The 26,163-nt window shown below is 41.8% G+C and overlaps 1 protein-coding gene across 3 annotated transcripts; it reads right to left on the reverse strand.

Moving 5' to 3' along the window:
• Positions 1 to 24,595, reverse strand: LOC116429121 (uncharacterized). 3 transcript variants are annotated; one of them, XM_076373615.1, is made up of 13 exons: positions 20,832 to 21,260; positions 16,876 to 17,019; positions 11,328 to 11,473; positions 11,085 to 11,257; positions 9,117 to 9,387; positions 8,644 to 8,766; positions 8,390 to 8,560; positions 7,769 to 7,929; positions 7,419 to 7,672; positions 5,937 to 7,331; positions 3,016 to 5,846; positions 2,833 to 2,940; positions 1 to 2,737 (listed from the first exon to the last, which is right to left on the reverse strand). In XM_076373615.1, the coding sequence occupies exons 1-13, from the start codon at positions 20,890 to 20,892 to the stop codon at positions 1,622 to 1,624; spliced, it is 6,954 nt and encodes a 2,317-aa protein (XP_076229730.1). In that variant the 5' UTR covers positions 20,893 to 21,260; the 3' UTR covers positions 1 to 1,621. The 3 variants fall into 3 exon arrangements, with proteins under 3 accessions (XP_076229730.1, XP_076229728.1, XP_076229729.1); XM_076373613.1 differs by adding an exon at positions 24,486 to 24,595 and having other exon boundaries at positions 2 to 2,737; positions 3,016 to 7,331; positions 20,832 to 21,147; XM_076373614.1 differs by adding an exon at positions 21,267 to 21,326 and having other exon boundaries at positions 2 to 2,737; positions 3,016 to 7,331; positions 20,832 to 21,147.
• Between the last annotated feature and the right edge of the window lie 1,568 nt (positions 24,596 to 26,163).

A 26,163-nucleotide genomic window follows, 5' to 3' on the forward strand; every position in this document is an offset into this window, starting at 1 on the left:
AAAACCTCCTAAATTACACATAATCCACAAACCTGTCAGCAGATACCAATAAAAAAATCCTGGTTGCGAGATGAAGAAATTCTTTTTGTACAATTTCACATTTTATTCTAAACTCGTAACATTACATTAAGTAACCGCGATAAAATGGCACGATTAACGAAGCTCCGACCTACAAAGTTGTGCAAAGAGAAACCGTACGTACGTAGAAAGAGGTTCGCATCGAAGTGGCGAGGGTGGTTTTTCGAAGGGAGAAACCTGCCCAAGGGAAGTTCATCGATTTCACGATCGTAACCACGGTTAAAGGTAACAGCTTAACAGCTACTAGTAACACAAGCGGCAAATAAATAATAATTGCATCGAGACAGAAGCGAGTAGACAGGACTGATAGGAACAAGATGAACACAGAATAAAAAGGAGAAAAAAAAATAGGCAAGCTTGAGTAGCGCGCGGAGAACATTTGGAAAAAGGGAAAAAAACAAACGAGCTTCCTGCGCGCGGCGGGGTGCGCGGGAAACCCGGAAAAGAAAGTAGACGAATTCAGGGAACGTGTATTGGTTATGCAAATCGCGTTATCGATACCGATGCATATACCGCTCTAGAAATATATACAGAAAAATCGCCAATAATTTCTCTCGAATATCAATTACAGGGGAATTCTATCGGAAGAACGTGTTAACGATTACTGGTAACTGATACCGAATTAAAATTACAGCTTAAGGGATAATCGTTTTCCGACATTGCTTTTGCGTTTGCTCGTTGATCGATCGTCTTTGTATATACTTTTTTTTTGTTCGTTCATTTTTTTTTGTCTTCTCGGTTTCGTTAGAAAATATTGTGTCGGTATTTACAGAATTTCGAATATATAGAGGGGACGGTTATTTACAATGATTTCCCGGCGACATCGAATCGCGCAGGCCATCGAGTTCCCGCGATTTGGATCGTTGAGCACACAGCTTGACTTTCACCTCCCGGACAGTGTGCTTTCGCGTTGCCGTACCTCGATCGCCTTGGATCTTTCTTCTTCTTTGTCTTGATCCTCGTTACCTCCGGAAAGCACTTTGTTACACCCGTTCCGCGGGTTTCGCGACGGTATGCAAAGAAATTAAGCGTGTACCGTTACCTTGTTAGAATTGTGCGCTGCCTCCGCGATCCGTTGCTTGTCAATGTTACCGGCTTGAATAATTTATCGAGCTGTGTAACCCTGGTTGGAAATTATTTAAAAGTAAAGGCTGATTTAAAAGAGAAATGAAAATCGATCTATTCCGAAGTGCTAGAACCGAAGTGACTGAATCTTCAATAATTTCCACTAAAGCCCATCGTTCCTAATTATATCGGTTTAAAAAAACCAAGTTCAACTAAAATTATCTGTCGAAATTTATAACTTTCCCGAATGTAAATATCTCATTCGCAGTTTAAAGTGAAAATAATTCGTAAACAAGTGAAGACGGCTACAGAGCACATTGTCGAAGGTTGAACCTTCGCGTGGAGAAATTCACGTTAAGTTCTTTGCTACTCGCGAAGTGCAATCCTGCGCATAGAGAGTTTAAAGATAGTGCTGATAAGAAACAAAAATGCCGCAATATCCGAGATCGGTCCGGCTGTCCGTCAACAGCGGACCGTCTTAAACTAGCAGATTATCGTCCTGGCAGGCTGGCCCCATGCTGGGCCAGTTGCAGGCACCTGCGCCGTTGTCGAATGTCAGATGCACTGGGCAGTTGAACACGTGCAACGTGAACTTCTTCTTCCATTCGTCCCAGTGGCAAGCGTAGAATTTGTTGCAGAAGTTCGGGTGTCTGAACAGACCAGGCCTGGCACAGTTGGTGGCACCTTCGAGGACCTCCTCCGAATCACGAAGTCCTCCAGGCCCATAACGATCGAAGGAAGCTCCCTTCCCAACGGAATTCGCAGTGGATCCATCGTCGTTCAAGCTCTTTCCTGACCTGTAGTTAGCAGTGAACCCTTGGCTGACAGCTGGAGTCGGCGGAACACTGCCGTGGAGACCTGCCGAAGACGTGACACTGGGTAGATAAGCGGAAGAAGGTTTCTGTGAAATCTGAGAATCCTCGGAGCTCGATACTGGAGCTGGTGTCTCGATCGGCCAGAGTTTGAAGGGCCTCGCAGACGTAGAATCGTAGTTGGACGTGTAATCGTTGTCCTCGTAGGAACCGTTATCTTTGTCGAGGTCTACATAGATATCAGACTCGTCATAATTAGACAAATCCACTTTGCCCTTAGACGAGTTGATCAATTTCGAACCGGGACCCCTAAGGTTGGCGAAAGGATCTCCTTTGCAGGTGCATTCGGCGCCAAGTTTGCCCAGAAGGAGAGGATGCAGGTCGCTCCACTTAACGATCACCTTTGCCTTACCAACGGCAGTGGTTTTGGCAGTGGTTTCGTACGAAATGCCAGAAGAGGTTGACGAGAATCCACTGGAGAACTGAGTTCTTCCAAATGGAGCTGGTGTCGAGCCGTATAACGAGGTCTGTGATTTAGGGTAGTCGCCTCCAGTTAGTACTCCTGGCGTGTAGATGTCGTACTGACTGGGCACGTATTTGGTAGTGCCTCTGTTGTAGTTCGTGACGAGCTTTCCAACTTCGTTCCTGGAGATTTCGACGTTCGTTGGAGATTGACCGGTTAGCGTCACTGGCACGATCGGTGTTGATTGTTGGTAGGTGATGTCTGGCAGTGGGGTTAGCTTTATGACGGGTCCTGGGGAGTCGCTTGGCAGGTACTGAGTCTGTAAACCAAAAAATCGCTCGTGTGTTATAGGATGCAACCAATTTCAAGGATTGTTTCACACTGTAAGGCCTGTACAAAAGTACTGGAACCTACCTGTGGCTTCAGAGACCCCGAGATGCCCGAAGAAGTCACCCTTTGTCCGAAAGAACTCTTGCTGTCGAAATACTCCGAGCCAGAAGACGTAGAAGACACATAATTAATCTGTAAGAAGAAGGTAAATAAGTGAATGACAGAACCGGGTACACTTGAAAGTACAAAAAGTCAACCGAGCCTCACCTCAGGCTGCTGAGTTACAGAAATACCCGGTCCAAACGGTCTGGGTTTAGAGATCGTGTAGGTGGACGTCACTCCAAACACAGACGGCTGTGTTGTGCTTGAAATGAAGCCGTTCTGTTGTCCATATCCATCTTCCTGCGAAGTTTTCGTTTCATAATTGAACTGGGTGGATACGGATCCAGTCTGAACATTTCCTCCAAACTTGTCTTGGCCCTCTGGCGCAGAAACCGGCGTCGAGATCTTGTACACAGTGTCGATCACTGGTCGCGCCGTCGACACGCCTGGAACCTTAACAGAGTTAAAGGCAGTGGTCTTGTAATCATCCAGAGATCCAGCGTAGCCTGTAGTTGTAATAGTTGGAGTCGGTCCGCTGATGAATCCAGTAGGGACTTTGCCTTGATAGTAACCTTGCGTGGAATCGATCTTCACAACACCAGGCGAGGCAGTTGGCCCGACTAACTTCGGCGAATTGTACACTTCAACGTTCAAGAATGGCGTTGGCGTTGTTCCTGTGAGGACACCGCTAGGCGTTGAGAAATCTGGAACTTCTGTAGTTGATTTGATACCAGTCTCAAACGCGATACTTGGTTTGGGGTACGTGTAACCGGTAGGTTTCGCTGGGCCTAAGGTAATTTTAGATGTGTCTACGTAGTTCACGTTTTGAGACTGCGTGGATCCTTGATACAGATTCACGCTGCCTTCTGTAGATGTTTTAGTGAACCCTGCTACGTTGCCTTCGAAAGCTTTCTCGCCTATACTGTCGGGCTTGATCGTTGGACGCGTTTGTCCTGTGCTGATTACGTAGCTACCACGACCGCCCAATGTAGCTGTAGTGATTCCTGTCTTCGTCGGTCCTGTCTTGGTGAATCCAGATGAAGTTTGGCTGCCTGCGTTGTATCCAGGAAGAAGGGTGTCAGGAAGAATGTTACCTCCACCTGGTCTGTAATCTGGGATGTCATTCTCTGTGTATTTAGTAGTCACGTCGCCATTGTTAAACTTGATAGTGCCACGTCCTCCGTTATCGTGGTACTCGTTGATCTTGTATCCAGTGTTCTGAGTAGTGGAGCCAACTCCGATCTTTGTTCCATACCCAGGGCCTGCAGTGACACCTGGCTGTGAGTAACCTGAGTCAGTGAATAGTTGATGTCCCGTTGAACCAATGACTGTTCCTTGATCAGACGCTCCATGGATGGACACTCCTGGAGCTGTTTGTCCTGTGAGAACAATTCCAGGACTGGATTGTCCTTTCAGAACCGTGCCAGAGTCAGGTGCTCCAGTTAAGACGACACCTGGCGCAGAAGTTCCATACACCGCTGTTCCAGGACTACCTGAACCAGTATAGATGGTCTTTACTCCTTTGTTGATTACGTAGCCAGGTGTACCACTGCCAGTTTTTATGTATCCTGGTTGGCTGTCTCCGGTTACTACAGTGCCTTGATCAGAATATCCTGAGATCACTGTGCCTGGAGTTTCTCCGTAAGTGAACAGGGTGCCTGGAGAAGAGTTTCCTGTGATGATCGATCCTGGAACGCTGTTTCCGGTTGCTATGGTTCCCGTTGAGCCTGTGCCACCGTAGCCAATGGACGGTTTGCCGATTCCGTGGTAAGTGGTGCTAGAGGAAGGTACTTGACCACCGACGAAGGTGATGTTTAGATTGTCTTTGCCTCCGATTCCTTGGTAGCCGCCAGTGTAGCCATTGCTACCTTGATAAACTGTCGTTCCAGATGTGACAACACCTTGGTCGTATCCTTGGGCACCTGTGCTACCGAAGTAGGTCGAAGTTACTCCTTTTTGGCCTGGGAATATTCCACCGGAGCCTTCGTGACCAGATATGTAACCTCCTGTTGAGTAAGTTTGTTCAACTGGTTGTTGAGAGGTGACACAAGTGGACACACAATTAACTCCCGGCTTTTCAGGTTTCTGAACATAGGTTGTTCCTGTGTCTGTCGTGCCAGACAAGCGGTAAATTTCTGTTTGAGGATGTTGGATACCATAAATTATCGTTTGACCAGTTGAAGTTCCAGTTTGGGAACCTCCCAAATGGGATCCAGTGTACTGAACCCCAGATACACCAGTACCAGTTTTTATTCCTGGAGTATAGCCTCCTGGTGTATATCCTGATGAAGATGAGCCAGAAAATCCAACGTGGCTTCCACTCGTAGACCCTTGGTATCCTCCAACGGTAGTACCCACATATCCAACTCCGGCGTGAGCATCACTAGTTGATCCTGTATATCCTCTATCAACTGGTACTGTAAATCCTCCACCTATGCTACCAGCATGAGCACTAGTTGTCGGTCCTGTATATCCTCCACCAGTTGAGCCTTTATATCCTCCAGCGTTAGCTCCCTCGTATCCTGTTCCATCGGATCCTCCGACAATAATTGTTGAACCTGAGTAGCCAGATCCTCCAACATTACCAGTTGAACCTGAATAGTCTGATCCTCCATGGACACCAACTGTTGATCCTGAATATCCTGATCCTCCTTCAACATTACCAGTTGATCCTGAATAGTCTGATCCTGCATGAACACCAACAGTTGATCCTGAGTAGCCTGATGCTCCATGAACACCAACAGTTGATCCTGAGTATCCTGATCCTCCTTCAACATTGCCAGTTGATCCTGAATAGTCTGATCCTCCATGAACACCAACAGTTGATCCTGAGTATCCTGATCCTCCTCCAACATTGCTAGTTGTTCCTGAGTATCCTGATCCTCCAACATTACCTGTTGATCCTTGATAGCCTGATCCTCCATGGACACCAACTGTTGATCCTGAATATCCTGATCCTCCTTCAACATTACCAGTTGATCCTGAATAGTCTGATCCTGCATGAACACCAACAGTTGATCCTGAGTAGCCTGATCCTCCATGAACACCAACAGTTGATCCTGAGTATCCTGATCCTCCAACATTACCTGTTGATCCTTGATAGCCTGATCCTCCACGAACACCACCAGTTGCTCCTGAGTATCCTGTTCCTCCAACATTACCAGTTGATCCTTGATAGCCTGATCCTCCATGAACACCACCAGTTGTTCCTGAGTATCCTGTTCCTCCAACATTACCAGTTGATCCTTGATAGCCTGATCCTCCATGAACGCTATCAGTTGTTCCTGAGTATCCTGTTCCTCCAACATTACCAGTTGATCCTTGATAGCCTGATCCTCCATGAACACCAACATTACCAGTTGATACTTGATAGCCTGACCCTCCATGAACACCACCTGTCGCTCCTGAGTATCCTGATCCTCCTCCAACATTGCCAGTTGATCCTGAGCATCCTGATCCTCCTCCAACTTTACCAGTTGATCCTGAATAATCACATCCTCCATGAACACCAGTCGTTGCTCCCGAGTAATCTATTCCTCCTCCAACTTTATCAGTTGATCCTGAGTAATCATTTCCTCCTCCAACATTTCCAGTTGCTCCCGAATAACCGGATCCTCCGTGGACACCAATCGTTGATCCAGAGTAATCTATTCCTCCTCCAACTTTACCAGTGGAGCCTATGTATCCAGCTCCTCCATGAATATTACTAGTTGTGCCAGAATATCCTGATTGTCCGAAATGTCCTGATCCACCAGTTGCTGCGCTATAAATTCCGCCAGCTCCTGAATGAACTGTAGTTCCTTTGCCACCATAACCTGATCCAATGGATGCTTGGCCAGTTGCTCCGCTATAAATTCCGCCAGCTCCTGAATGAACTGTGGTTCCTTTGCCAGCATAACTTGATCCAATGGATGCTTGGCCAGTTGCTCCCGTGTACTCCAAGCCAGATCCAGTATGCCCAGTGTACACTCCATTAGATCCAGAATAATCAGTGCCAGGTTTGGAGTATCCTGTGCCAGATTGACCTCCGTAGCTTCCACTAACTGATCCTCCTTTGCCAGTTGACCCACCGTAACCACCAGTAGAGTAACCAGTTCCAATTTGCGCTCCTCCTGATCCAGTGTACCCGCTTCCAGTTGTTCCTGTGTATCCAACTGATCCCTGACCAAAGGAAGATCCATGTCCACCAACGGTTGATCCTGCGTGTCCTACGCCAGCTGCTCCAGAGAATCCTGAGTATCCAGAGTATCCGCCTGTCGATCCTGAATAGTCAATGCCTGCTGTTGTTCCAGTGTATATTCCACCTTGACTAGTATACCCATGGGACAATCCACCAGTGAAGTATCCATCACCACTTTGAGTGGAGTAACCACCTTCTGAATACCCTGGCACCAACCAAGGCCATTCGCAAACTAATTTGTGCTCATCGAAGATCAGTCCGAAGGGACAACGGAATTCGAATGCCATCATTTCTGGGCCGCCTGGAATTCCAAGGTAAAATTAATTATTTAAAAGTTAGACTCGAATCTAATGTTATATTAATGATTTATATATGGAGAGACAAGAACCTAAGTCCATGCAAGCGAAGAACCAACGAGGATTTTGGGGATCCGCGTAGTATCCCGGAGTCGAAGGACATTCGAACCTTACTCGAGTCACAGGAGCAATCTCACTGCTTCCTGGACATGGTGATCCTTGAGGCAACGATCCTGGCCAAACGCAGACTTCTGTACGCTCGTCGAAAGCCAATCCTGCTGGACAATCGAACTCAAAGACCGAGTAATCTTCTACTTCCTGATTGAATTTGACGCAACGATAGAATCTGGGAAAGAAGAATTGTTAAATTGTTAATCTATGTTTCTTTGTTTAATAGAAGGATCACATATATTTAATTTAGAGTAGACATTGCTGCCAGTACCTGTTGCAACTCTTTGGATGAACGAAGTAGCCCTGTCTTGGGCAAGTGAATTCAGTCTGAGTGTTCTCGCGCACAGCTCGAATATGTCCTTCCGTATCTACTACACGGACTACTCGGTATTCGGATGATTTAACTTTTGTTGGATAAGTTAATTGAGTTTGCTGTAAATTGAGAGCAGTCTTCAATTAATCGTACAATTTATAAAACAAGTAGATTACTGAAAAGGGTTCCGTATTACTAAAGTAATTTGTAATGTTAGATAAAAGAAAATACTGTGAATACTCATAATTTTGTAATTATTAAAATTTGAATACAAGTTAGAATTAAGAACCTATTGCCATCTATGGAAACTTTCGCTAAACTTAAAGTGTCGGTGCATGGTACTGTACCGACGAACTTGTTACCTTTCCAGTTTTATAATAAAAATAATATAATTCAATTATGAGAGTAAAATTTAAGCATGTCATAATGTGAAGTAATGTATGCAGTTAAATAAAATGTTGTTCACCGTAATAGGAATCCTTTTGGTCAAAATGCTGTCGGTTAGTAAAGAGGAAATCATACTTAACGACTGATGTTAATTTTCAAATCAGATTTATCATTATTACAATAATTATTTACATGTAAATCGTCTTCCAAAGCGTTCAGGACGGCAGCCCTCGACTTTCTCTTGAAGTCTGTGAACGAATGATGAATTTCATGAGTGAGAGGCTTTCCGCATTGCGTTTCGAAGTCATTTTCGATGTCGTAAATAGCAAGTCCTGGCAGTTCTCGAAGCAGTGCATATTTTCCCTAAAACAATCAATTTACCTGTCACCGTACTTCAAGAAAAATTACTTAGTTACAAACTACCAGGCACTTAGAACTCTGCGAACCTTGATAGCGATAGAAATTTTGTCTTCAAAAGCGATCCACGTTTTATTCTTGAAAGCATAGGGTGCTGTGAGATCTTCATCTCTCTCGACAGTCCACTCTCCATTGTTAAGGGAGTTACACAACTAAAAAACAAAGTTCAAACACAGTTTAACCAAGTATAATCAATCAATATATATAACAACTTACAATTTAACACTAGGTTTCCGGAACGCGTCAATTTGACGGATATTAAATTTTATAAATATTAATTGGTAAACCTTTATGTCCGTTTCGATTGACGCAATTACGCCAATATGTATCCTAGTAATCTATTTTCAAATCCCTAATTTCCAAGATCCAAACTATCAAATACCAATTTTTCTAGGAACAATAGAATAAACCGCATAGTAAACGTCCGTAAACCTAGTGTTGATTGCGATATGAACACAAAATCTGTTTTAACATTGAATTAAAAATATTGTCGACATCACACCTGTTTGCGATCAATAATGATTGGCTGCTTTTCCTCTGTTGGCGATCCAGGCGCATTGCCATCCTCATCCTTCAAAATGAACTTGTAAGCGGTCGCAGGTACCGATACCAGAATTTTCCGTTTGGGAGCTCCCAAGCCGCTGATCAAATCGATCAAACTATCCGCATTGTACAAATCGAACAAACCCATCAATCGCGACGGATGGAAAGTATGACTGTCGTCGTCATCTTCGGCCAAGTAATGCGTGGGGAGCGTAAATAGATCCACATACCTGATGACAAACACGACAGGCTAGGAACATTTGCATTAGCGCGTATAGGATAGATCCTACGCAGAAAAATTATGGTGAATAGACTTGTTTGTGAATCACACCTGAACGCACGCGAAACAGTGCAATCGCGTGAAACGCGCTACACCCGTCTAAAGCAACGACTATGGGTTGTTATAGATCATTTCGATATCCTATTGAACAGTGAATCACTTAAGGATATTAATTAGGATTCATCCCTGACTCACTGTGCGTCTGACAGGACATTCATTTATAGTCGATGCAGTTATGGTGACCGAGTGACTATTTCTTAATAGAATGACAAGGGTACTGTTAAAGGAATTCTGAATCTGTATAATCATGTGTTAGACACGAGGAATAACAAGCAAAATTAAATTTAAATACACATTAGGTTCAACAAAATATTTCGAATGAAAATAACTATGATTAGACATAGTATTAAGCAATTAAAATATTAAATATAATTAATTTAATATTCTACGTGACAAAAGAAAAGTAGAAATTATATTAATCTACATAAATAAATAATTAATAATGAAATATTTAATTGAAATAAAAGAGAGGAATGTTCGTTTCCCCAGCAGAATAAAAAGTTAGTTCGGTATCAAGGTGAGCCAATGATCAAAGGATCATTTCGATTGTCAGAATAACAGCGTCAGTAAATTCTGACGAATCCCGTCGGTCATGCTCCTGTCATGCAGTCGGATGACATCTTTCGTTCTCGTTCGCATTCAACAGCGTTCCCTGCCCCCGAAATCTCATCCATATTCAATTGAAAAATACCGAACGCTTCGACGACAGGATTCGCGAATGATCCCGGATAATTGGAAGGCGCGACGATCGACAGCGCGGACAATCGATCACCCAACTGGTGCATCGGACTGTTGCGGCATTCCTGGCGCGCTACCGAGTCTACAACTGGCACAAGGTTAGGCAGATAGACCGAACATGGATAAGTAGTTTTTGCTGAACGGTCTTCTGTGTCTAGTCGATAATTCATTGGGACACTTCAGCTGATTACCATTATGTATCTTGGGAATTTTTCAATCACCGTTGTAACGTATACATCATTTTAATCGGAATTTAATTATTCTTAACCCTTTGCACTCGGAAGTATTTCGTTAGAAATACTTAACATTCTCTAACCAGACAAAGACGATGGATTTTTTTTAAATGAATTCAAAGAGAAATCACAGGTAAATTGAGAAACAAAGCCTTTTTATCCAAATATTTCACGCACCAATGTTCAATATTAAATATCAGATTTTATAATTCTACTGTGTCAAATCAAATGGTGATTGAGAGTCACCTCTCGAGTGCAAAGGGTTAAATTATACTCTCAAATGGAAGCAGTCAATTTTATATTTGATCTGAGCTTAACCCTTTACGGACAAAGGTTTCTTGAAATATAAAAAAGTTTCGGCAGATGAAACTGAATTACCTATCAATTGCTTGATTTAAAAAAAGGTAACTACGTGCTGATCTCTTGCTGTTTGAGTAATTAAGTCATTCATCATGTCATCGTCGACTTTCGTCCGCAAAGGGTTAATATTAAATAGTGAATATTGTACTATCTTAGATTCACTGATCTCATTAACTCAGTTAATCTTTTTTTAGGCAGTTCCAAATAGATGATCCATTTTACAATGGAAAATCTAATTGTAAAGGATTCTACTTACTTCGTTAGCTCCTTCAAATCGAACTGCTTCGCCAGATCTTCACCTTTCGTGGATAGAACCACGAAGATTCTCTTATCCTGCGACTTCCTCACCAGCTCATCCTTCAGTCCTTTCACAAAATCTAGCAGTCGTTCCTTCGTACCAGCTGTCATGTTTAATTGGACTCCATCGATCTGTGGATTCATTCATTCTGGTTAATACTTCGAGGGTTTTTAAGAGTGGATGGGAAATTTCGATAGTTACGTCTTTCAAGATCCCGAGCAGACGAGCGATGGTCTCCTGGCGTACTGTACCGGAAGTCCTCAGCGTCTTCGCGTGGTCTTCGACGGAAATCATGAACTGCAGAGGCGGGTTGATCTTCTTCAGCGAATTCCGGAAGTCCTCAAAGTCTGAAGAATACGGTTTACTTAGAAAACAATGGAAAATGATATGCGATTAATAAATACATTACAATTTCCCACGGAAGTCGCGTCAAATCATTGAAAAGAATAACAAGTCCATATAATCCAAGTATAATCGAGTCCATTAGTTCTACTCGATGAAACACGTGATAAAACTTTCGTTACAAATGCACAACAATCATACAATTAAAAATATAATACGGGATAAGGAGAGAGTCGAGAGTATACGCGATTACCGCGACAAAACCGGAAGTTCAGACGGTTTTATGTTAGAATTGAACTCTTTGTTGAACGTTCTTAAGTTATATACTTGTTCATCTGTTATCATAACGTCCACATCTCTCGCAATAAAGCACGGTTTATAGCAGTGTTAAAAGGATAGGATAAAAACACTTTTACCGATCTCAATCGTTCCCAGTAGTTCATCGTAATCGTGTAGGTTAATTGCATGGCAATTAACCGTCCGTGATGTATTCTTTTGAGATATATCGTTCGATATTGCGGGTTCAACGTTAAAAATCTACACATTCCCTCGTATTTTTAACTAAACCGTGACGTAAACACTACGATAGCCACGTTCACCGGCAAAAACCGTTCCTGGCCGGCCAGTTCCGCCTTCCTTTCCACGTGATTGTCAATCTCGGGACAACAGTCGACACGGCAAGAAGCTGTTCGGCGAAACGGAATCACTGCCTTCGTACAATTAATCATGAACTTTCACGCATTCGCGTAATTGGCCGCGACACTGGTCATTATGAAGAATCGCAAGTTGTTGTTGCCTATTACCGATCCTCCGACACGATGATCCCGTCAACTTTATCGACTGTTTTAATTGCACGTTTCGGCTGGTTCGGATTACCCCCGGAAATTGCGGCAAGATCGATTCATCGCAATTAAGTGCAATCGAATGAAAATTCTGACTTTATTCTGATCACTTTATTCTTGCCACCTCAATCATTAACCCTTTACACTCCAGAAGCTTTTCACAGGAAATATTCAATATTCTAAAGAGATACAGATGACATTTTCTTAGATTGAATTAAGAAATCTCACATGCATCGAGGAAGAGAACTATGTTCTTTCAATATTTCGTACATTGATGCATTATACAAAGTTTAATATTAAATATCAAACTTTACAGTTCTACCGTGTTAAATCATTTGGCGACTGAGAGGCGCCTCTGGAGTGCAAAGGGTTGATATTTCATAATCGTTATCTTGGTCAATGCCACAAATAATACTATCAGTTTCATATTTCCATTTCATCAGATAAAATTTCGAGTATTTGCGTTTCTTACATCCGAAATGTTAAAAGTTCAAAATCAAAATGACAATTTATGGAAAGGTGCGTCCGACCCCTGCTTCATTAACGAAGAATGCACGTTTCAAAGTTAAATCACCGAATCGAGTCGGTCCGAAGGCAGCTTTTTGCCGGTTTCAATTAGGTTTTTATTAACCTCGGCGCGGCGAGAAACGCGAAAAAAGAGTTGCACGGCAAAAGTGCGTAATCCGTCCGAGGGATTGCATCGCACGCAATCCGTTCCTCCGATATTACGTCTGTAAATGGCGCGCGGAGGAACAGGTTTCGCCGAAATCTCCGTGCCGTGCGCGCGGAGATCGTGCGTGGCGCGTATCTTTCCAGAAAATATCGGCCGCGTGTAATTATTCCCGCTCAAGGATACATCAAACGGGATTCGACAACTCGAAACACCTTAAATCTCTCCGTTCGTAATTACCTCGCCGATTCCTTGACAGCCAGCCGGCTCGGGAGAACTGGTATGGCGGCGCTCCGTGGCGGAAGGAGCGAGAAAAAAATGTGAAATCAGATCGTGCCATTTTCGTGAACGTTCACTGCCAATGGCGAGATCGAGTGGGATTAACGCTGGACACCGGCTAGGCGTGATTTAGGCAACGGGGAAAGTGATACCGGCCGTGTTCTCGCATCTGGATCATCTGTGTCCACTTTCGACGATGGCCACACCCACGTAACAATTTCATACGGTGTAAACATTTCTTCGAAACCTCGATACACATCGAATCGATCGTGCGTATGGATATAAACGAATTGGAAGATTATTTTAAAGGAGACTGTTTAAGAGAGTCTATCGAATAGATATTCAATAGAATTTGATCTTCAATCTTTCATGATCTTTCAATGAAATTTGACTGCCACGAGAGTTTCGTTATGGTAATCCTTATTGCTTCGTGGTAAAGGCAAGTTGTAGAAGTAATTAGTAATGATTTGGTATTACAGTACTCGTACTACGCTATTATCTACTAGGTTGTTACTAAAGATTTTTATTCGATATCAATGTTGTATTGTAATTGTTTTCAAGCAATTTCGAAGCTCCGGTCATCACCGTGGCAGTCGTGTTAAATAAGACGCTCGTCGCTTCGAGTCTGGCTAGGTTAAAATGGCACCAGAAATATCTTTGGAATATTCTCGAGTAAATATTTCCACTGAGAACAACAAGAAAGACTCTAAAATCTGAAATTTCCTACGTCTGGAGAACCAAGCGGAATCTTACCAATTTCCCCATAAATCACTCAATTTCCCCCGAGTGAGCTAAGTTTTAACCAGGCTGAGTACGGTGTTCGCCGTGAGGTGAGCCTTTTTTTCTCGAAAAACTGGTGCCCGAGCAGAGCCGCCATTCACGGCGAGAAACGAGGGCGGGAAAAAAGAGGAATCGTATCCGCGGAGCCCGTTTTCGCGCGATTATGTCACAAACGTGGCACACGTAGGCGCGCGTCTGTCCTCGCCCAGCCATTTTTCTTTTGGTGATTCCCTTGCTTTTTTGTTTTCGTCGCAGCGAACGTCTGGGCCGCACCACCCGATACACACGTTTGATCCGCGGTGGGCATCGAATTTTACGCGTGACATACCGTAATCAGCCGGACGGCCCTCTCTCTTATGCATAACGAATCGATTCCAGCGAACCTTTCGCAACTCTGGCCCCTATTCTCGCCGGGAAATTTGTTTGCGACTTGCGCAACCAGTTGTTTTTAATGACACGCGAAATAAACGTGTGCGTTCGTTGCAATTACACCGCGAGTGCAAGCGCGTCGGTGTCGATGGTTTACGACGGTGAAATCGATGGATTATTTATCGGTGATTTTCGACGTGGAACCTCTAGCGAACTATTTTTAAATTTAAGTGATTGTTCAGCTACTGGTTTTTCAGAGTTTGTAGGAACTTTGATAGTTCACTGTATTTTATTTATTTATTCATTTATTTGCCAAGGAACTATTTTTCTGGTTATATTCGTAAAAGTTCTCTTATTATTTAAATTGATTTAAGAAATCCAGGAGGGTGAATCAACAGGCTGAATTTTAAATGGATGTTTTATAGTTTGTTATAAGGATTGTTGACATTAAGGAATACAGTGTGCATCTCTTTTATGCCGATTTGAGTTTCAAAGTGGATTTAAATTTAAATTGAGAGGTAACGAAGTCACGGGAAACTGTTTTTAATTGGATTAAATGAAACTCCGGTTTGATGGGGCTAATGATAGTGACAACTTCGTGTTAGGATTATGAATGAGTGAGCGAAGAAAGGGAAATGGATGAGATTGCACTGATGCAATTGCATCGTCGGCTAGATGAGGAGGAAACTGTTGCAGCAGGAAAATTTCGCGTGTAAGAGTCTATTGTTCGTTTGTCGCGAGTGGAACGATGGATTTATCTTCGGTGTGCACGTATATTTGTGGAACTTTTGTAAAATACTGAAATTTATTTATTAACTAGTAACGACTGTAACTTGGAGTGCTTGTTGCCATTTCATTGTTCTTAGGTTCGTTAGGTAACCTAAATCACCATAACTGAGAAGCATTAACTTGCTTAAAAATTTCTGGTAATCATTAATCGAAACGTGTATTGTCGTTAAAATAATAACCCATTTCGAAATACCTCTGAAACCCGTTTAATATTTTTAATCGAATCGGTGACGACAGTTCATTAATCACCGTGATAAAGATAGTTTTCGCGACTGGAAGTTGATGACATAATTGCGCGTAGTCATTGACACAGTGAAGAAGTGTAGAATATACTGCAAACAACTGTAAATGGTGAATTATAAAATGATCTCTCATATCACTTTAACACAGAATTGCGCGGATGTTAACCCTTTGAACTCTGTAGGCTCCGATATTGCACCAGTTATAATATTAAATATTTTAATCAATCTTAAAGAAACCACCCTAAAATTATTCGATTTTTCGCACATCCAAATTTTCTACTAAGAAGGAGAATAAAAGATCAATGAAATGTTACAGCATTTCTCATTTTCGCTTTGAATACCATAAAAATTAGTTGCAGTTGCTGACAGATTACAAAACAACCTGGAGTGCTAAGGGTTAATACAAATGGTAAGTTGTGAATGAAAAAATAATTATTCTTCGTTGTTCCGCGCGCCACAGACGAAAAGTGAGAGTGGAATGGCTTAAGTATACTGTAACAAATGAGTGATCACGAGAACATGGTACGTTGCGGTTGGGATTCGATATCCTGTTGCAAGTTCAAGGATGTGGTTGCATCTCTATGGATGCAAGATTTACGCAATCACTCTTTGTACTATTTGCGTTTAACGTGGAAAGAATTAACCGAGAAACTATTGTTTCGATCGACTATAAAGAAAATCGAGACACTCTTTCATCAAATAAAGCAAACGATCGATTAACACGTTGACTGCCAAATAAGCACTCGCCAAAACCTCCACACAATCAAAATAATTTTCATACTAAAACAGAAGCTAAACGGTCAAAATTCTTCGTAACTTATTATATTATAAAAATATTCTTCGAAAAATTCTTCGTATATTTAATACATCTAATAAAATTCAGTTCGTTCGATGCGTCACCGAGAAAATTCATTTTTAAGATGATGGAGAAAATGCTGTCACCCGAATTCGGACGACATGGCAATTAAAGCGTTAAACAAAAATTGCAGGCATTGTAATCGAATCATAAATCATCCAGTTACATTTGATTCCATAGAGGGTCCAAGACAATGAGATATTCACGCAAGCTCTTATCAAAAACTGGAAAACACTGCAATTATTCTTCCTGTAAGTTGCTTCCATATAAATGCTAATCGTTTCATGAGTTATTAAATGAATAATTCCGTCACGAATTCCATCAGGTCTCGGCTGACGTTCTTCAAATTTGCAACATAATAGCTTCCATGAATTCCCTATGTCCGCTTCCCTGTAATCCGGCAATAATTTTCCCCGCACGATTGTTCTCAACGAATAAGAAATTATGTGACATAATCGTTAACCGTCGATTGTGACGCGATTATCGCGAACTGTCCGCTAAACGCATCGTTTTACGTCAAAATCAACTCATAGGATCATCGCTAATCATTCCGAAGTCGAATTCATCGCGATCAGCTTACCGGAAGTCGAGAGATTTCGCACGTCGTATCCTTGATGCACCAGCGTGGTGCACCTGCACAGTGCGTTCGTCAGTTTTCCGACGTCGGAAACGGAAGTGTAACAGACGACCTCCCTTCCAGGCGATGTCTTTTGTTTCGGGCATTCTGAAACAGTCGAAAAATTTCGTTACACAGAGATAAAATCACAGATTTCTCTTCCACTGTTGAAACCTATAAAGTTATTTAATCTATAGTTTCATACGAGGTAATTCTTAACTTTCATTCAGGAAAAAGAATCAAATATGATAGCAACATACATTTATTCACAGACAGAATAATAAATAAGATGCAATTTTCCATATCAACAGTTCTAATAAGTTACAAATACAAAAGAGAATCAAGGATTATCAAATATGATAGCAACATACATTTATTCATACACAAAATAATAAATAAAATGTTACTTTCCATATCAACAGTTCTAATAAGTTACAAATACAAAAGAGAATGAAATTCTAGGAGGGTTTCTATCCTTTCTCTGCGATTTTTCTAAGTAGATATTTATGTGAATTTATTTCGTGGCTAATTTACAATATAAATCAACCGCAAACTTATTACCATTGCGAAGGCGTTTATTATCTGGAAATAAAATAAAATTCCCATCAACTTCAGCGGTAAGTCTCTCCGTGTCCCGTTTCATTTATCAATATTTGCTATAAATGCATAAAATCCGCAGTCTATTTATAATCCGCGAATGCACAGAGACCCCGTTGCCTACTAATAATGTTGCAACGCCGCGTAAAACATAGTATCGTCGCACATGACCGTTTCATAACGCCTGTTGTCTTCCGACGAGGGACGAGATGCTCGTCGACGAACGTGTCTTCCCAGGAAATCGAACGCACGTGAACCGAGCAGACGCAACGGTAACGCATCTGTAATTTTCGCGGCGACCCTGACGCGTCGCGAGGAAAGAAACGACACCGAAAATTAGCGTCCGCGTAGGATCCGTTTTGTTACGCGCATTGATTGAACGTTGCCGTTGACATCATCCTCCGCACGCTATTGCGAACCTGTTGCTATAATAATCGTTTGCATAGCCGCGCGCAGCCTTTCCATTCCCCGAGAAAAGAAGAAACAACACAACACGCGGATTCGATGTGAATTTTATTAACAATAAATATTTCTTCCATTCTCGGACCAACGGAGGTAACTGTAAAGTCTCATGGTAAAAGATTCGACTCTTTTGTAATTAACCTAGTCGAATTACTTTTCATTCGAGATCGAGAAAATGGATAATTGAAAAGCTAGTGAATGTTCATAAGAAATATTCTGATTTTCCTAGATCTGCTACTTTTACTGTTGAACCGTGTTATTTGCGAGTATAATTATTACTTCTTAATCCTGAAAAATGAATGATTTATGTAGCTTCTAATCTCTCCAGTGCAATTAACATTCGCCCATTAATTATTCTCGTACATTGTTGCAGTCGGTATCGTCTATCCAACGAAATTACCATTTCAATTACCATTCTATATTCTGAAATTTCTCAATACTCCAACTTCGATAAGAAGAATCACTCGAGTACAATTCGAAAAATCTGCAACACTCGAAAATCCTCGTAAAAGAGAACCTCTACGAAGGACATCCTGAAACGACCACTATTTAAGGATCGATCGCAGCCAAAAGTTCGAAGTTCACCACGACGTCCGAATAAGAATACTTTCTACGTTGGCCAACATATCGGGCAGATATTTGTCAAACGGAACAGCATTTTTCATCGTTCGTTGTCTCGGCGAAAGGTCAGAATTTGCATCGTATTTCTTATCAGACGCCTCGATAGGGGAACGATCGTTGCCGCCGGTGAAAGCGCGAGCGCCGGGACGCGCTTTTATTTTCTTAAATCGCGTGATCCCCGGCCACCGTTCGAAATGGAAAGTCCGTTTACCCGATTGTCCGGCGAAACTCGCAGTGTAATTGGTGCACCGATGCGCCCGCCCGAGAATGGAATCCTCTCGCGCGCGGGTAAATACTCTCGCATAGTCGCGGGCTCTTTTCGCGCGCGCAGACGTCCCGGCCGACCGGGTTTGGTGACGCGAATGGTACCGTCCTTGCGCGCGATCGCGCGGACCGCCGTTGCTCCAGTTGCCGATGGCGCAACTCTAACCTTAGAGGACGGGACGTTCCCGATACCGAGACGGAGCGACGCGAAACTCCCCGAAACGAGAAGATCGGACGGATAACGGTTATTGGATCGAGGATGCGCGAGATATCTATCGATGTATTAATCGTTGTTTTCTAATGCACGGAAATTAGATTGGAATAGATAGCTTCGTTCGTTAGGTGTTTGATCGGATTCTAAGTGGAATAAAATTTACTTTCGTTATAATTTTTCAGTGGAATAAGGATTTTAGATCTTTGGTCAATATTGTACTGGACGTTTAAATGATCGGTGTTGCGAATTCAAAAGTTTGCGATTTAGTAATGATAGTTCTAAATGATTCTAAGTGGAATAAAGTTTATTTTCGTTATAATTTTTGAATGGAATAAGGATTTTAGATCTTTAGTCAATATTGTACTGGACGTTTAAAAGATCGGTGTTGCGAATTCAAAAGTCTGTGATTTAGTAATGATAGTAATTAAAGGTACTATTCGGTATCGAGGATGTAAACGGAATATGTTAATACACAGAGGTGAAAGAGAATGTAATCAAAGCCGCATTAAGACTAGAGGAATAGGAAAAAATGAAGGAGATGAAGATGAAGGCACACGCATCCGATAATTGTGTTTGCAACCGCATCGAGGTGCATCGCTCAATTAAGGACGAAGTTAGAACTGACATCATACGATTCACTGTGTCTTAAATCGTGTAAACATTATTTAATCTTTCAAATTTTAATATAACCGTCGCGGGTGTGAAGTTCCGGCCCGTATTTGTAACTCTTTTGCTGGTTAATTGACACCTAGTCGTTTCCTCTGAAAAGTGCGGCGAGAGAAAAGAGGAACTAAAAAACAAGGAAATCGATGGACGCGATTTCTCGGAACCGACATTCGAAAATTGGTATTTTGAAACGATGATCTAACTTGGATATTATATAGTTGATAGAAAATTTCATTCGTTTCGAATCGGAATTGTAATTCCTATCAGACGCCGCGTCATTATTCAATAAAACGGGAAATGCGAGGCTTAGATTGTGCCACGGAAGATTAAAATAATTATCATAGTGTAGATTAATATAATTTACGACGTGCAATTACGCTGGAATCGTATGGGAAAAAACAGTATCTATTTACGTGGAATAAACATTATCCTCGTAGCATGCAACACTGGTTTAGATGCTTTTCATTCATCACTCTCATTCATGAGCCCACAGAGTGACGTTTAGAATGCGTCCGAAGCGTGTTAACGAGTAGAATAGTTTCTCTTTAGTCAACACCTTCCAAAGGTGTTGAAAAATTGATAATCTCATTTCATTCATGCTAAAACTTCAATGGGACTTACTAATCATTCTAATAAATACATATCAAGAATATGACTTAACATTTTTCAATATTCTCTAAGTAACATTAACAAAGAATTAACATTCTCTCCCTGCAGTTCAAACGAGACATGTCAATAAAACACTTCTATCATCTGTCACTAAAATCTCTCAATGATCCTAATTAAGAAAATCCTTTCACCTACTCTCCGATATTCCTAATAATCACCACGCCCAACAAAAGAATATCAACAATATCTTAACCCTTCCTGCACAAGAATTCAATCCTCTAAAACCTTCCACAAAGAATTGATTAAAAGGTCCAGAAAAATTGCTCATTAACTTATTAATATTCGAAAAACCTAGCACCACCAAATTCCCAGTACTCAAAATCATCAACCAACGAAACAGAACCAAACGAAAGAAAGCCCAACGAAAGCAAACCCACGAAACTAATGAAAAAAACCAATAAAAACGAAAAAAAAATAAAAAACTCACGTAAACCGTATCCCAGTCCTAGCAGTCCAAGAAGGACCACAACGATCGTCCTGTCGATCATCCCGCGTCGTCGATCCTATCCTCGTCAACAACACTGGTGTCTAGTGTCCCGCTAGATCAGCAGCTGGTCCGCGCGTGGTAGCCTCAGAAGTGACACTCCAGCCCCGAGATCGGCGTTCATCGAGATTAAAAGGAACGATCGGCGAGCGTGGTGTGTCGGCCGGGTCTCTCGGTTGGCCACCGGTAGCAAAAAGGAGGTTCCCTCGCGACTCTCCGCTTGGCCCGGCTTCGGGGGGGAAAGTGTTCCTCTCTTTGTCTATCGTGCGAGAAAAACGGGCGTGGGGGATCAAAGGAGGACGAAGGATCCTTCGAGTTCGAGAGCGCGTTCCGCACTGAACCTTTCCGAGGATTCGTCGCTCTCTTAGTAAACCCTACCTGATCGGATGGGAAGGCGCGCACACAGCCGTACGCTCGCGACTAGTACGCACACGCTCGCGGAGGCTGAGGGACAAGGTTCGAGGGAGATGGCAGATTACACGTAGACCGGGGATCGGACATCGTGGGGGAGCGAGAGATCGGTCGCGGGGCATTACGAGCGTTGGGACCAGGCGGATTACCGGATGCCCGGGTGGGGTACCCGGACTGGCCCAGATCGGGACACTTTCCGTGTTACACGTACGCCACCAGGTTAAAAATAGGATGACTCGTGGCTCCTTCGCGGTTTAGCTCTGATGCAGCCGTGGCGACGCGTTGCCGATTATTTATAGGAGCCTGTGCACTCGATGGTGTCTCAGGAGAGACATGAAACTGTTTTTCAATGAAACTTTATGCATCTTGTGGTGCGTGTCTAAAAACGAAGGACTCTGGAGGATTTTTTCATGATGGTTCTACGTTTTTGAACGGGTGACCTTTAACCCTTAGCAGTCCTATGTCGACTCAGACTCGACATTCTATTTTACTGCAACCTCTATCTGTTTTAACCATGTTTTCTGTGTTTATTTGTAGTATCACAATTGTACCATTTAAAGGTAACATTTCAATGATTCCCAAATATTCTTGAATAAATAAATAGAGCGTCATATTAAGCTGTAATTGAATGAACTAACGTCGACGTGAACCTCGAAGTGAGAAACCAAAAGCACTTCGGACCGCAAAGGGTTAAGTTTGTATGTTACTGTAGTAAGATGATAAATGTGAGATGTTCAGAGATTATCATTCAAAGGAAAAGAAAAGGATTCATGAGGTTTGGAAGTTAACCCCTTGGCCTATGATGTATTTCTCAACTCTGGTCGATACGGCTGCTTTGTCATTAATAATTTATTGAAAAAAGAGAAAAATTCTAAGGATATATGCCTATATTTCCTTTTAAGTATGATAGTTGATTACAGAGGAATAATATTCACTTTGAATTCGAATGAATTGAGTAACAATTTGTTGAACCATGTTGAAAATCTTCACGAGTCTAACTCGTTGTAGGATAAGGGGTTAACTTCAGCGTCATAGCCGAAGATGCTACCTTAATGTAGTAAGCTTCTAGTAGAATTGGAGAAGTTCCAGGTTCTTGGTCATGCAAGATGGTTAAAATACTAGAATACTTTGTGACTCATGGAATGTAGTGTCCAGAGGTATTCTGATTACAGCTTTGAACAGTGATACCATGTGGTTGTCATAGTTTGCCACGTTCGAACTGGTTTCTGCATGAATCATTGGAGACTTTGCAAATGGACAGTGATATTTGTTACTTTTCTGGTATTTATAATAGGATTCTATAAATTTTCGTCGTAAATATCTTGCGTGCCTATGTACGGTCAATGATTAATGATTGAATAATGCAACAAAGCGATCGACGTGCACTATGAAGATGAAAAATTCATGAGACCGGAAGGTAAGTTTCTAGGATTTAGGTGAAGGTGAGTAACAATCGAAAAGATTAAACTTGTTTCTAGATTGAATCCATCCCAGGTTGGACAGTGTCATGTTAACCGAGAGGTTGAAGAAAAGAGAATGTCTGCCATTTTAAGCCATCGTTTTCACTTTCAGCGAACTAGGGTCCTGGCTTGAACCTTTGGTCAACGTTCAGAACAGAATCTCTCAGCCATAATAATCTCTCTGACCTAATTTATTTTACACAGGTCGATTCTCTGTCGAATTCAATTAAAACACGATAAAGGGGATAATATTTTAATGATACTTCGAAAAAACTGGTCGCCAGGTTCTTAAGGATTGCTGTAATATAAAACGATTGATAATTACGTTAATTTAATCCTTCGTGTCCTTCGTATTCATTCATATTTATCTTTTATTAATACCAGTATTTTCAATACTTCAAGGAGAAATACTTCGTATTTGGATATTTCAATACTTTTTTACAGGCAGTAAAATATAAATAGATATATTACAAGGGAAACGAAAGAAATCGAAATTTTTTCAAAATCTAAGTACACTCGGTGCATGGCGACAGTTTCAATGAAAGATACTCGGAGTATCTTCGGGACACAGAATTAATGTCAGAGAGCAATAAAAGAATTCGCCACACGGACAAATACTAAACAGCGCCTACAATAACCATAAAATGACAATAAAAAGTTGGCAGCGAACGTTACGAAAGCACCCTTAAATCGACAATTAATCTGCCGTAATTTGTTCGTAATTTCGCATTCCACGTGGGACTGGTGTACCGTTGAACGACGCTGCTGTCGCGCCATTGACAACGACAATCAACGCTTTCTCCGACACGATGTTTGCTCTGTCATTAATTCACTTCTCGTGCCGGGAGAAAAATGATCTCGTTAACATAGTCTCCGTTTCATGAATCTCCGCGATCCGTACAGGAGAAGTTCAGGGTTCAAGTGGGCCGCGGGGTGTAAACAGTTTGCGTCACGGGCAATCGAGAACGTTGACGAAGTTAAGTATTAACACTTGTACGTTGCTAGCCGATGGGTCTCCGCAGACCCAGAAACTATTCTCTTGCATCCATTCTCTTCCTTCGTTATTGTAACAGTAAAAGGTTTCACTCGTTGTACTGAAGATTTATTTCTTGCATAATTGATCAATACTTCGATATATCAATTTTCTTTGTATACGTGATCAATCGTATTTCATTAATACTTCCGAAACACGAATCTACTAATTGGATCTCCTTTTTAACCCTTTGCACTCGAGAGGTGACTCCCAGGCACCGCCTGATTTGATGAAGTAAAATTATAAAATTTGATTGCTGAGAGCTTTGTTTCTCAATTTACTTGAGTTAATTTCAAAAGATATCATCTTCGTCTAGTTAGAAAATGTTAAGTATTTCCAACGAAATACTTCCGAGTGCACAGGGTTAACTCATTGCGTACTGGTAACGAGAAATCTCGAGAAATGTGTTAATCAAAATTACAAAGTATCTAGTAGATTAGAATAATTCAGAACAAGCAAAGTAAACATTAAATTACATTCTTACAGTTATGTCTTTCGTCTAACATAAATAGTTCATTATAAATCAAAAAATTCCAGAAGACAGATATTGATCAAGACATCAAACGTAAAGAAAGTTGTACTGTAACGAATTCTCTTTGAGAAGAAGGTGCTAGTGACCTACAATACGAAACGACTTTTTCGTTTTAGATTGAATGGTTTTTTGCAAGGGATCTACGAAGATGAAGATCATACCTGTATCACGGTCGATCGGAACCACGCGCCGCAACCGACAGGCTCGGACTACCATAAGTAATACGAATCCTCGTTCTCATGATGCAGCACGTGTTTACCCGTTCGTCCGGTATCCAGGATAAACCGAGCTGCCGCTAGATTAATCACCGATGTATGCTAATCGGCGACGATCACCGTTGCACCGATGCAGCACGTTACGTCAGCGTGCGTCTCGCGTATTATTGTCACGCCGGAGATATTACGAATTCATGCGCGCCGCTCTTTTCAATTGTTCGCACCCTCGCGGGCCAGCGTTTGGTCATTGTTAATTATTGATCGGTGGTCTCGCAATTGGGCAATCATTTCTGGAGAAAAGTGAGCCTTGCATCGAAGCTTTCCAATTTCTCTGCAAGAGCTTTTTCTACAAAGATTCCGAAGAGAATTGATAGAATTTGTAGACGCGTAGGTTAATATTGATGTAAACTTCATGGATGTGCGTGTATATGTATGGGTGTGGCGTGCATGTATGCGTTGTTTCGAATAAACGCAAAAAAAAGAAAAGATATTAAAAAAACGATGTCTGTGTTGACAACAAAAGTAATAAATTATCATCGTTTAAATGAACGTCTATAAATCTTTGAATAATTCCCTCTGAAAATTTATCGAATTCCGTTCCAACTGTATATGTTGTTTTATGTTTTGATATTAGGTTCATTTCGTGAACTGCAAGGTGATCATAGAACTTTCGATAACCGTCTAATTTTCAAGGAAATGAAGAATTTCTGTATAGAGTGTGTTAAACGTGTAAATTTACGTCGATCACGTAGTCAGTTTATTTTAAGACAATATGTGTTCAAAACTATGTGCAGGCTATAAAAATACAAATCTGACGGCATTGTTTATGGAAACGTGTAGGAAACGCCGCCGGCTACTTATCGCCGCTGTAAAACAATGGCGGTTTAAAGATCAGGCGTTACGATGCTTCAGAAATTCGCGAAATCGTGTTGATAGATTGATCAAGGTGATAACCAAAAAAGGGTCGATACCTCGGCGACTGGATATCGATAGATCGTTGGAGGGAGATCGTCGTCAACTGATCGTGAGAACTGTTCTTTCTGCGGATAAGCGGACTGCATCGATTTCATTCTTAGAAAACAGTGTCCTTATGGTCTCTACAACAAAATCTAAGAAATCATCATTGATTCAATTCAATCGATTCATTCACCTTCTACTAATCCAGTATTCATTCAAATCTTAACAAATTCACCCATTTACCACAATTCACCCTCGAAATGAATAAATATTAGCTACTCGTACATACAATTACATTAAAAGATGTTTTCCAGAAAACCATGAATCACACAATTCCCAGAGACATACAAAAATTCAACAGAACCTCTAATCGAAATTGAAAAAAAGAATTTGATCGATGTCGATGACCCAATCGTGTTCTACGGCGTTTAGTCATCGACTGATAGAGTGATAATGACTGCAGCCGGTCGTGTTGGTACCGCGGTCACGTGACGCGACGCGTCGTTCGCCGACGAATATCCGAGGCCCACGGTCTGAAAAGAAGACGGACGATCAGGTGAATCATCGTCAATAAGGCCGCGCCGCGAATATCCAGGTCTGCGTATATATTTCACGGCGTTGCAGTTTCTTCCTACGAGTTACGTCACTCCGCCGAGAGGGACGACAA

Source organism: Nomia melanderi, chromosome 14 (assembly GCF_051020985.1).
Source record: "Nomia melanderi isolate GNS246 chromosome 14, iyNomMela1, whole genome shotgun sequence".
Taxonomy (NCBI): Eukaryota; Metazoa; Arthropoda; class Insecta; order Hymenoptera; family Halictidae; genus Nomia; species Nomia melanderi.